The sequence below is a fragment of the Phocoena phocoena genome, chromosome 1 (assembly GCF_963924675.1).
Source record: "Phocoena phocoena chromosome 1, mPhoPho1.1, whole genome shotgun sequence".
Taxonomy (NCBI): Eukaryota; Metazoa; Chordata; class Mammalia; order Artiodactyla; family Phocoenidae; genus Phocoena; species Phocoena phocoena.
The window spans coordinates 12,394,420-12,406,220 of NC_089219.1; the positions used below are offsets into that span (position 1 = coordinate 12,394,420).

The window sequence follows — 11,801 nt, forward strand, 5'->3', positions numbered from 1 at the left end:
TTCAAATATGTCTGTCCCCTTAGCCCATACATTCCACCTTCCCTGCACCATCTCATGTTAGAAAGTCATTCCCAAAGCCTTCTTCATGGGTCTGAGCTTCTTCCCGTCTGCCCATGTTTGCCCTCTCAGACCACCCTAACTCACTTGTTTCCTTTGCCCCATGACCTCCTCTTGAGAGAGGAAGGATGCTCCTATCCCCTCAGGTGTGTACACATCTCCAAGCTCATTATTCCCAGGTCCTTCCACTCTCTTGGGTGACTTGGGTTTCAGTGAATATTGGCCTCCCTAGCACCTACTCCTCCTTTGCAGCAGCCATCAGATGCCACTTGGGGATCCATTGGGGTTCCAGAGAATATAACCTGGTTCCAGAGATAAAGCACATGACTTAGGCTAGGTCTATTAGCACACACCATTCCTCGGCCACCGTGATCAGCCCAGAGGTAGCAATGTGACCCAAGCAGGTCTAAAACATCCCAGGACTTTGACAGGGAATGCTAGGACAAAGACAATTCTCTTCCTCCATTTTGGATGTAAATGAAGAAGCCCCTGGAAGCCTTAGGATGAAGCCAATTATAGGGACAACAGAGTAGAGAAATGGAAAAAGCTGGGTTGTCAGTGACATCAATGAGCCACTGGATCAAGCCTTGCCTGAAGCCCATCCTGCCACTACACTTCTCAGTTGGCTGAGAAATGCTCCCCCCCCAAAAGATATCCACATTCTAATCCCTGGAACCTGTGAATGTTATCTTATAGGACAAAGGCAGGGGAGGGGGGTTCTTTGCAGATGGGATTTAAATTAAGGATTATAGGATGGGGAGATTATCTGGGTGTGCCCCAAATGCAACCACATGTATTCTTTTTTTTTTTTTTAATTAATTTATTTTATTTTTGGCTGTGTTGGGTCTTTGCCGCTGCGCACAGGTTTTCTCCAGTTGCGGCGAGCAGGGGCTACTCTTTGTTGCAGTGACCAGGCTTCTCATTGCAGTGGCTTCTCTTGTTGCCAAGCATGGGCTCTAGGCTCATGGGCTTCAGTAGTTGTGGCTCGCAGGCTCTAGAGCACAGGCTCAGTAGTTGTGGCACACGGGCTTAGCTGCACGTGGGATCTTCCCGGACCAGGGCTCGAAGCCATGTCCCCTGCATTGGCAGGCAGATTCTTAACCACTGTGCCACCAGGGATGCCCCAACCATATGTATTCTTATAGGAGGGAGGCAGAGGGAGATTAGACAGACACACAAAGAAGGCAATGTGACCGCAGAGGCAGAGAGTAGAGTGATGCGGCCACAAGCCATAGAATGCTGGCAGCCACCAGAAGCTGGAAGAGGCCAGGAACAATTCTCCCCTAGAGGACATCTCCTCTACAAGACAGAGCACAGCCCGGCCGACACCCGGATTTTGGCTCAATGATACTGATTTCAGACTTCTGGTCAGAATTGCGATAGAATAAATTTCTGTTGTTTTAAGTCATCTAGTTTGTGATAATTTGTTAAAGAAGCTGTAAGAAAAAAATCCAAGAACTAATATATTCTCTTTAATATTTAAGACTGTTTGAATCTGATATTTTGTTAATTGCGGCCCAAAGCAGTCTAACTGATATAGAGTCCCTCTCTCACCCTCCTCTGGTTAAGAGGTAAACTCTACAGAAGGGCCAATGCCCAGTGGGAGGCAGCCAGAGACCCTCCTGATCTTTAGCTGGGGAAATAGGGCTGGGGTGGAGGCAGCACCAAAAGGCTCACAGACTCCAAGCAAAGGCATTATGGGACTTTATTTACAGACAGGTCACAGCAACCAGGGCCCACACAGGCTCAGGCCAGAAGACTCCAGATATATATACATGTACAGGTCCCAGCACCCAGCAGCACCAGAGCCATTGCCAGCCAGGTCCCTGCCAGAGGGACCAAGAGTCAGGCAGTGTCGAGGGCAGGAAAGGGAGAGGGCCCCAGCCCTTGCCAGATATCAGAGGTCACAAGTTGTGGCCCCCAAGCCAGAGGAAGAAACTACCCTCGTCCCTGAATTGTGGACACTGAGTAGTATGACAGGGGAGAGCCCCTCCTGTGTCCAGCCTGTACTCTCAACGCCAGGTCTCGGAACAGAAGTCCCAGTGCCAGCATCTTGGGGCATGGAGACACTGCAGGCCCCCTCCAGACCTGTCCAGGAGCCGGGCGTGGAGCAGGTGTCCCAGGCCATGGCTGCCCATCACACGGGGGGCTCCCCCAGTTTGCTGGTGGCACTTGTGATCCGCTTATTTTCCCGGAGGTTTCGGAGGCGGGCACTGAGGCTGCTGATCTCTTCCACGTAGGCCTGGGGCACCCACCCTTTCTCACCATCTGCCAGGCGGACCCCCTCCAGCCAGCCTAAGGGCACATAGGCCAGGAGTTGCATCAGTGGCATCGAAGGAACACCTGGGCTAGGTCTGCGAGGAAACACCTAGGCCCTGATACAAGCCTCAGCTGCAGCCCTGGGGCCGAGGTGACATCATCTCAGCATCCCCCAGCTCCAGGAAGGAGCATGCCTCTAGCAGACTTGTAGATGAGCTTCTGACCTGTTTTTCCTGACATCCTCTGAGAAGGGGTTTCCCACTCTCCCTCATCAGTTACTCTCAATCCTAATCTTTGCAAGCAGGAAGTTCCTCCTCTTGTCTAACTTGATTCTTTTTTTTAAAATTTATTTTATTTATTTATTTTTTAAACTTGATTCTTGAATGCTGTGGTTGATCAACACTTGCATAACCTTTTTCCTGTGCAGTCTTAGCTACCTAGCTACTTCCTGCCCACCGAAGCCCCATCAGGGCGGCCTTCCCAGGAGGCCCCTCTCACCATCACTGGTCCGGGTTCTCACTGCCAGGATGTCAGTCTTCTCCAAGGTCAGCTCGTCTGGCTGCAGTGCCTTGTATGTCCTGACACACTGAACCTGGGGGCGGTCTGAGAGCCCAAGGAAGAGTGAGGGAGTCCCCAGGGTAGGATGGGGCAGGGGGAGGCAGGGAGAGGCAGCAGGAGCAAATAAGGGCTGGGAGGGTAGTCTCTACTGCTGCTTTTCCTCTGTCCACCCTGGCCACTCTTTTCTCTGACCCTAAACACAAGTTCTAGGTGAATCCGGTCTCTCCCAGCTTCGATACTGCTTCTGTGCCTGGGCTCTCATCTTCCCAGCTCAATTCAATACTTTGTTCCTGACTTCCTGGTCTAACTGCCCCCAGAAAGCCCCCACAAAAGAGTAATGGTCCCTTTGTATGTCCCCTCATGCTACTCTGGTGTTCCCTCCAGTCCCTCCTTCTCAGCTGAGATTCAAGCCACATCACTCCCCCATTTATAATCCTCCAGGGCTTCCCGCTCCTCTTAGAATAAAATCCAAAGTCCTCCCCACAGCCTACAAAGCCCTACACAGTCTGGTGTGGCCCCCCCCTTGTTAACCTCCTCATCTCCCTCATCTTCCCCTCTCTCTTCGCTCATGAAGCTCAGCCACACTTGTCACCCTGCTGTTCCTCAAACACTCTAGGCTCCCTCCTCCTTCAGGGCCTTTGCACTGGCTGTTCCGCCTTCCAGGAATGATTTTCCCCAGATCTTTTCATGGCTGCCCCTCCCCATCCTTCAGGGGCCTTCCCTGACCACCTCTTTGGAGTGGGAAGTTTACCCTCCAACCCAAACAGGACCTCTAGCTCAAGTCAGAGAATCAGCTCCAGTCCAGGCCCTCAGCCGCTTCTACCACACTAGGTGGGCTGGGAGTATCGGGAAAACCACAGGCCTTGGGGCCAGACCAGCTTATTGGCTGTATGACCTTGCAGGTTACCTAACATTCCTGGGCCTCAGTTTTCTCAGAGAGGAAAAATGAATAGGATTTCTGACTAATGACTAATAGGATCGTCGTGAGGATTAAATAAAATAAAGGCGTATACAAAGCCCCTAGCACCCTGGCGCGTGGAAGGTACTGGGTGGAAAGGAGTCCCCTACCTTCCCCTTCATTAGCTTAGCCTTAACATCCTCTCTCAGAAACCTTCCAAAGCCACCTGGTACCCACTACCCAAGATGCCCTCTGACCGGGCGGCACCCTAGCTTACCAGCCTCATTTCACACCCAGAGAAGCCTCTGGCTCAACAGAGGAGATCCCCCATCCTACCACCCCCACCCCCACGCCCCAGCCACTCTGGTTTCCGTCCTCTTTGCAACTGATGCAACGCTAGAGACAGACCTGGGTTCCAGTCCCAGCTCTGCCACTTACTAGCTGAACTTGGACAAGTCATTTTACCTTTCTGAATCTGTTTTCTAACTTGTAAAATGGGGACGAAGTGGGAGGATGTAAAAGGCTATGTCATCTCCAGGGTGCTACCTGTGCACGTGGAGGTTGGTCTGTCCTATGTCAAGCCTACCCATCCTTCAAGCTTTCACAGAGCTGCCCCTGCCTGCCCCAGGCCAGTTGATCTCTCTTCGCACTAGCCCCGCTGGCGACAGGACACCCGGGGCTGGAGGAAAGGGGAGAGCAATGAGGTACCCAGCCCAGGGAATGTGGCTCCAGTGGGGGTAGGGGGCAGGCTGTTACCTTCCCCCTCACTGATGACCTCCCTGTCCTCCTGGGGGTTAGAGGGGCACATGGCTGAGATCCACCGCTGCTTCTCGCTTCTAGGGAAAGGGGGGTTGAGTTGTCACAATATGCAGAGTGCAGTCTCCCAGGGCCAGGGTGGTGAAACCGGAGGTGGGAGAACTGGGTACGATGTCCAGACCTGGGACCCAGGATCAGGTCTTCTCTACCCCAGGGCCCACCCATGGCCCTGTTCCCAAGCCGGTGCCCACCCAGCTCTGAGCATAAGAACAGAACAGGTGCAGGACACCCTGGATGCCAGCTCTGCCCATGTCCAGCCTTACGCCACCATCCTGAAGCCAGAGATAAAGGCCTTGTGCCTGCCGGGGGGTCCCCTCCCCACACCCAAGCCCACTCACTCTGTCCGGGCCCTCAGCAGGAACTGGTGCTTCGTGTGCTGCCCATGGAGGAGTTGAAGGAGGAACACATGGCCAGGGACGCCCTGGAGCTTCAGGCTCAGGTCCTTCACCTGCAGCTCAGCCATCCTGGCGTGTACAAAGACGGCGAATTTCCCCAGCCTGCAGGACCAGAGGAGGCGAGGTCAGCCTGGCCCCCACCCTCAGGACGAGGTGAGTTCTGATGGCAAGAGAGGAGAAGGGGTCACCTGTCCCTCTAGGACCCTCCTCAAAGAAACCTGGCTGCACAGGGCACCGCTGCCCTGGCAGCCAGAAAAGTCCCTAAAAGGAACGGGGGCTCCATTCGTGCTGGCTCACTGACAGAGGTGGAAGGTGATGGAGACCAGTCCCTGGCCCCCAGGCACACTTTCCACTTCTCTCTGAACCTCTTCCTGGAGGCTCTGCTCCAAAGAACCAACTGGGCAGCTCCCATGATGAGATCTATGGACTGTTTTCGTGTCTGACTCTCTAACTGGTAGAGAAGCTGAACTTTGTCTCGTTTGCCGCTGTATCCCAGCGCCCAACACTGCCAGGCCCACTGTTTGGGCCTGATAAACCCTTGTGGGAAGGATGCGTGGGTGGGTGGGTCAAGGATGTTCCATAAATTCCTTCATCTCAACCCATCTAAACAAAACCAGTATCTCCTACCCCAAACCAGGTCCCTTCACTGTTCCCCATTCCAGTGAAAGACGCCACCAAGTTGCCCAAAAGGAGACTCAGTCCTCATTCTCACCTCTTTCCTCCCTCTCCCCCGACACCCAACCAGTAGCTGTGTCCTATCTGTCTATCTCCTTATTGTCCCCAGAATCCAGTTATCCCCAAGCCCATTACCACTTCTGGAGCATCTACTCTCATTTGGGCAGTTACAAGAGCTTCTGCTCTCTGCCCTTCCAGCCCATTCTCCAAATTGGCCAGGAGTAAATATCACGCCTCTGCTTAACTCCCCATGTTCCCTACTGCCTTCAGAAAGTCTAGCCTCCCTGCCATGACTTTCAACATCCCAACTTCCTTCTCCTGCCCTTCCCCTCTATAAATCCAGCCATACTAGGTTTCATCGTCTCCCAAACATACCCTGCTCTTGTACCCTTCTGTGACTTGGCTATATCCCCCCAAATTCCTCTACCTGAAAAACTCCTACTTATCCTTCAAAACCCAACTCAGATGTTCCTTCCTCTGTGAAACTTTACTGATTCTCACCCCACACCAGGGGATACTACAATATACTACCCCCTTCCATCAAAACCCTGAACAGGTGGTTATCAGGATGTATTTTCACTGGTCTGAGAGCTCCTACACACTTTGGAGGGCCCAGTATAGAATAGGGATTCAGTGATGCTTCATTGAATGAATGAGTAAATCAGCAATGAACTCTTTTCATGGCATAGGATGTCTATCCTTTTCATGGCATAAGATGTCCCATCCAGCCTTAAGGCTTACTTCATTCCAGAAGTCTCTCCCTCATCCCAAACTTATAATAATCAAGGCTAATACTGAGTGAATGTTCATTATGTAGCAGGCACTCTGCTAAACTCTTCACATGTTATCACATTGAATCTCCCTTCTATTTTACATATGGAAGACAGGATAGTACAATAGTTAAGAGCCTGCGATCTGGCATCAGACAGACCTGGCCTCCTCCTGGCTCCTGCACTTACTAGCTCCATGATCTTGAGAAAAACAAGGGAGACTACTTCTCAGGAAGATGACTAGAGGATTGAAGGGAACAATCCACATAGCATGCCTGGAACAGAATACACGCTCAGTAAATGTTGATTATTATCATTATGACTCAGGGGAGACTGGGACTCTAGGGTTGTGCTTTTAATCTCTGCTCCAATTAGCTTAAGCTCAGAGCAGCTTCAAAGTTCTTGGCACACAGTTCAGCCCTTGATTCTCAGGTCCAGAAGACGGACTTGCCCTAGCTCTGCCTTTCCTAGGGGAACCTCCAAGGCTCAGGGAGCCCTGGGAGCACAGCCTGTCAGATGGACTGACTGTGAGCCCATTGGCGGGGAAGAAGAGAGCTCCACGCTCATCTACACCCACCCCCGCCCCGACTCACTCCTTCCTCCGGGAGAGCAGCAGGCAGTCGTTGAAGAGGTGCAGGTAGACCGCCTTGCTGGATAGCTTCAGCTTGGCAGGGGGTGCTGCGGGCAGCGGGGCCAGCTCCACCAGCTCCCCATGCCGAACCAGCCAGCGGGCCTGCGAGATCAGCGGGAAGATCTGGGAGGATAGAGGAGGCAAGCGGGAGCCCAGGTCAGGCCGGGGGCGGCGGGGCAGAGAGCACAGGGCAAGGGATGGGAGGGCTGGACAGTGATGAACTGGCTTGCAGCCCCCAGGGAAGGAGGAGACAGGGCTGCCCCTTCGCGTGCCCCATCCTATCGGCTGAGGTCACGCACCTTGCCCTCAAAGTGGATCTTCTTGCTCAGATGGATGAGCTCCTCCGTCCTCTTCATGGACTGCACACTGGCATTGCACTCTTGCACCAGCTGGGGAGACCAGAGGTGGGTCACCTGCAGCGCCCCCTACCCCGGCTCCCAGAGCCCAGCCTCAGGCTCCCACCTGGGGACCAGAGACTCTGAAGGCTGGGGCTCCTTTAGAGGCACACAGGGATTCCGGGGAGGCCCTTGGAAGCCAGACATCCCCGGCCCTGCCGAGCTCACCTCCTTGAGTGCATTGAAGGCCTTGGTGGCCATGTCTTCGTCTTCTGAACCCTGTGCTGTCCGTTTCAGGATGTTCTGGAGGGCGGGGTCAGCACAGTGAGGCAGGCTGTGACCTCTCCCAGTGACCCTGCCCAGCTGTGGGGGCCTGGAAGGGGCTGCGGAGGGCACAGCAGCATCTCCCCCACCCAGCCCTCCCCACAGCCTGGTGCCCTCTAGGTACCTCCACCAGCATCTTGAGGCGGGTGATCCTCTGAAACGGCAGGATGAGGAAGGAGGTGAGGGGCAGACGCTGGCACACGGGAGACTCCTCCAGGCGAGCCAGGATGCTGGGGAACTTGGGGTTCTCCAGGCTGGAAAATGGGGAGAGGGGAGGGTCTGCGATCACAGGTGACCCTGAACTCCTGGATCCACGACTCCAGCCACCCCATCTGTCCTTGAGGTGCGTTCTCAGGAGAGAGCCCTTCTCAGGTACCCCTCCCCTCCCAGGTCACCCTCCCTCACCCAGTCCTCTGCGCCTACTGCTGCCTGAGACTCCCCTATCCTCCCCCACCTCCCCTTTCAGAGCCCCCAGCCCTACAGCAGCCGCTGGTAGGTGCGCTCCTGATAGGCCTGGTTGGTGACATAGGGCAGGTAGACGCGGCGGAAGGCCGGACAGTGGTGCAACACAATATCGCACACGCTGAAGCGCAGGACATCGGCCTCCAACCGCTGCTCCAGGTCCTGTAGGAACCTGAAAGGTCAGAGAGGGGTCAGGGCCAGCACCAGGATGAGACCCCAGATATGGGAGCCCAGGCTCGGTCCCTGACTCCCGGCGAGGCCAGACCAGTCCCTCACCTCTCGCTGGTGCTCTTGACCTCGGGCAGTTTGGAGAACAGCCACTGCTTGTCCTGCACCCCCAGACACTCACTCAGCTCGGCCGAGCCTAAGAAGTGGCCCACGGCCACCGACAGGCTGTGGATGTATGAGGCCTCGGACGTAATCAGCTCAAATTTGGCCTGAGTGAGGGCGGACGCAGGATTGAAAAGGCGGAACCAGCCCACGCTGAATGCGACCGTTTCGCCCACCACGCACACCCCAAGTCCTGGACACCACCTCCTTAGACGTAGCTGCACTCGCGTGTCGCCTCCCCTTCTCTAGCCTCACCCAGGATCTGGCGCCAGATGGGGTTCGGAGACACGCCTCCTGCTTCTTGCGATTGTCCAAACCCTACTGCAGCCCTGGTTTGCGCCCCTAGCTCCGCCCATCCAGCCGGGCCCTAGTCTTCTGATGGCCCTGCCCCTCCCTGGTGCGCCCTCCCATTAGCCCCGCCCTCCCGCCGACCCCGCCCCTGCTCTTCTCGCTAGGTCCTGCGCGCACCTTGCGTTTTGCGCTCTGCATGGCTCCCCCATCCCAGTCCCCGCTTTCAGTGTTCCCTGTCATAAGGCCCAGCCAGATTCCGCCCTTCCTCTGGCCCTGCCCTATCCTAGGCCTTGCCCCGTTGACACCGCCCCTCCATCGAGCTTCCCCACTCGTCTTTGACTCCAGGGCTCCTGCGTCCTCGCTTGCATCCAGCCTCACCTTGTCGTGTTCTAGACCCATCTTCCCCATTGACAGCCCCTCTTTTGTGGCCCCTCTTTCCCCGCTGGATCCCATGCCCACCTCCTGCAGTTTGTAGTCCCGCTGGCCGGGTACCCCTGCCGCCCGCGTCGCCGCAGAGTCCGCGGACCACCTACTCCTGACCCCGCCCCTTATGTTGCCCCGGCCTCTTTGGGCCCCAGGACCGCCTCCCACGGCTGGCAGTCCCGCCGGCCCCGCCCGCCGGGTCCCGGCGCCCACCTCCTGCAGTTTACAGTCGCGCAGGCTCAGAGTAGCCAGGACGCCGCTGCCGCGCACGTCGGGGATGTCTTGCCACAGCGAGAAGGTGGAGCCTCGCGCCGAGCGCTGCGCCCGGAAGGAGCTGCTCGGGGAGAGGTTGGCGCGCGGCGGCCCGGGCCCCTCCTCCGCGCCCTCGGCCTCGTCCCCCGGACCCTCCTCCTCGCGCTGCTGCCGCCGCAGTTCGCGGGCGCTGGCCACGTCGCTATATTCCTGGTAGAGGACCGCTGGGCGGGGAGAGGGGCGGGGGAGGGCCGTGGGGCGCCCGCCAGCCCTGCCCGGCTCTTCCCAGGCTCCCCCGAGGGCCCGCCTCGCTTAACCAGCCTTTCCGATGGTTCGGATAGCGGGACTCAGTGAATTCATTAATTCACTCACGCATTCCACGAACACTACTTGAGCACCAATTGCGTGCTAGCCCCTGTGCTGGATACTGAGAGTTCAATTCTCTCCCTCTCACAAGAGCCCTACCTCTCAACTCTCCAAACCCCAGTTTCCCAGTACACCAAAGCCCCCAGACCCTTCCTCGGTGACCCCTCCCACGTACAGTTAAGGAGGAACCGTGACTGGCGCCGCTCGCTGGCGCTTCTGGAACCCGGAGCCGGCTCTTCCTGCGCATCTAGCCTAAGAAAGGGAGTGTCAGGGCCCTTCTTCACCTGTACCCCGCCTCGGACCCAAGGCCGCAGTGGGAGGTGGTACCTGGGCTCGGGCCAGCTGCCGTGGCCCCCGCTCAGGTCAACAAGAGCCGGCATCGCCATAGCGTCCACCCGCATCTCTACAGTGCGTGACTCTCTTCCAGACGCTTTCCCTGGAGGGGGCAAGAGCTGAGGGAGGGTGGCCCCAAGAATGGCGCTGGGCACCGGGGCACCACCACACTCCAGTTGACCAGGCCCCAGTCTCAGGTATCCAGTGAGCATGAGCTGTGCCCCACCCCGCGTCTGGCTCTTGGGCTGTTCTTAGGGCCCAGGGGAGGAGGCTGTACCTTCCCGGGCAGCAGCTCCAGGGCCTGACCCTGGGGTCAGTGCCCTGGCTGCCGAATTCCGTCCCAGGCGCAGGGAAGAGTGCAACCGGGTCATCAGCTCAGAGGCTGAGAAGCGCCTCCGCTCAGGCCCCTCGAGGCCCACTCGGGTGGGCCCAGGCAGCTCCAGCGGCCTAGGCTCTGCTGTGCTCAGGGCCTGTTCTGTCGCCTGGCTTGGCTCTAGGAAGACAGCATGGGCCTCAGGGCTGCCAAGGGCCTCTTCTTGCTGGTACACCCGCATCTTGCGCCCTGCAGGGGGAGGTGGGGTGAGAGAGAATAGGCTGGCATCCACTGGGGTCTCTCCTCTCCTCCCTGCCACCGCTCTGTGGCCCTGAGCATCAGCGGGATGTGCCTATGAGAAAGGCCAATGTTTTTGCCGGGTACTTTCCCCAGGGTAATGGGATCAACGAGGGGCAGAGAGGAAGCAAAGTGCCTGACTGCAGTCGGCAACGGGTGGGCAAAGGACCAGGGAGGCCAGGCCAGCCACTCACTGTGTAGCCTCAGACAAGTCACTTGCCTCCCCTGAGCCCCAGTTCCCTTATCACTAAAATCTATCACTTGTCCCACCTATTTGGGGAATTTGGGGGCTTACGGGTCCTAAAGGAGCCACCCAACCTCTTCCCCGTCCTCCCCACCAGGCCACCACCCCCCCACCCTGAGTGACTCACAGGCTGACTTCTTCTCCGAGCCGTGGCTGGCCCGGCGCTGTGGCTGTAGGTGCTGGGAACTCCAGGGTCCCTCCAGAGCTGGGGACTGGGCACTAGGACAGTGTGGCCAGCTGCCAGCCCTGCTGGGCCGCATTCCCCCACCGGTAGAGATCTCGGTGTCTGGGCCTCCTGGGGATGGTGGCCATAGCAGCCCTTGGAGAGGAGCAGGGGTCCCCAGAGACCAGCGGCTGCCAGGTGCCTGCAGCTCCTCTGGAGCGACGGGGAAGAGATCCAGACACACAGGGCTCGGGGGCTGCAGGGTGGGCAACTCCGCAAAGGACAGACTCTCCTGCTGGCACACAGCTACTGGGCAGTGGGCGGTGCCAGGTGGCCCAGCCAGATGGGACTGGAGGGCGGGAGGTGGCCCACAGTCCATTCCTCCTTTGCTCTGCCACCCACCTGGGCCTGCAGGGGAGAAGGCATCAGAGCGAGACACAGGACAGCAGGGCTGGCCAGTAAGCACCATGTCCTGGAGACCTGGACAAAGCCTTGTGTACACACATCTGTACAAGCACACACACACCTTATTATATAGTAATAGCTAATGCTTACTTGGCACGTACTGAATGACAGGCCAAGTACTTTACACATCTTATTTCATTTAAT

At 57.0% G+C, this 11,801-nt stretch overlaps 1 protein-coding gene across 1 annotated transcript; it reads right to left on the reverse strand.

The window, feature by feature from the left end:
* Nucleotides 1-1,740: 1,740 nt before the first annotated feature.
* On the reverse strand, nucleotides 1,741-11,594 carry ARHGEF19 (Rho guanine nucleotide exchange factor 19). The gene is made up of 15 exons (XM_065882940.1): nucleotides 11,157-11,594; nucleotides 10,453-10,737; nucleotides 10,170-10,278; nucleotides 10,018-10,094; nucleotides 9,438-9,700; nucleotides 8,457-8,617; nucleotides 8,200-8,352; nucleotides 7,843-7,972; nucleotides 7,623-7,697; nucleotides 7,359-7,448; nucleotides 7,022-7,182; nucleotides 4,927-5,085; nucleotides 4,529-4,608; nucleotides 2,815-2,919; nucleotides 1,741-2,352 (listed from the first exon to the last, which is right to left on the reverse strand). The coding sequence occupies exons 1-15, from the start codon at nucleotides 11,569-11,571 to the stop codon at nucleotides 2,195-2,197; spliced, it is 2,421 nt and encodes an 806-aa protein (XP_065739012.1). The 5' UTR covers nucleotides 11,572-11,594; the 3' UTR covers nucleotides 1,741-2,194.
* Between the last annotated feature and the right edge of the window lie 207 nt (nucleotides 11,595-11,801).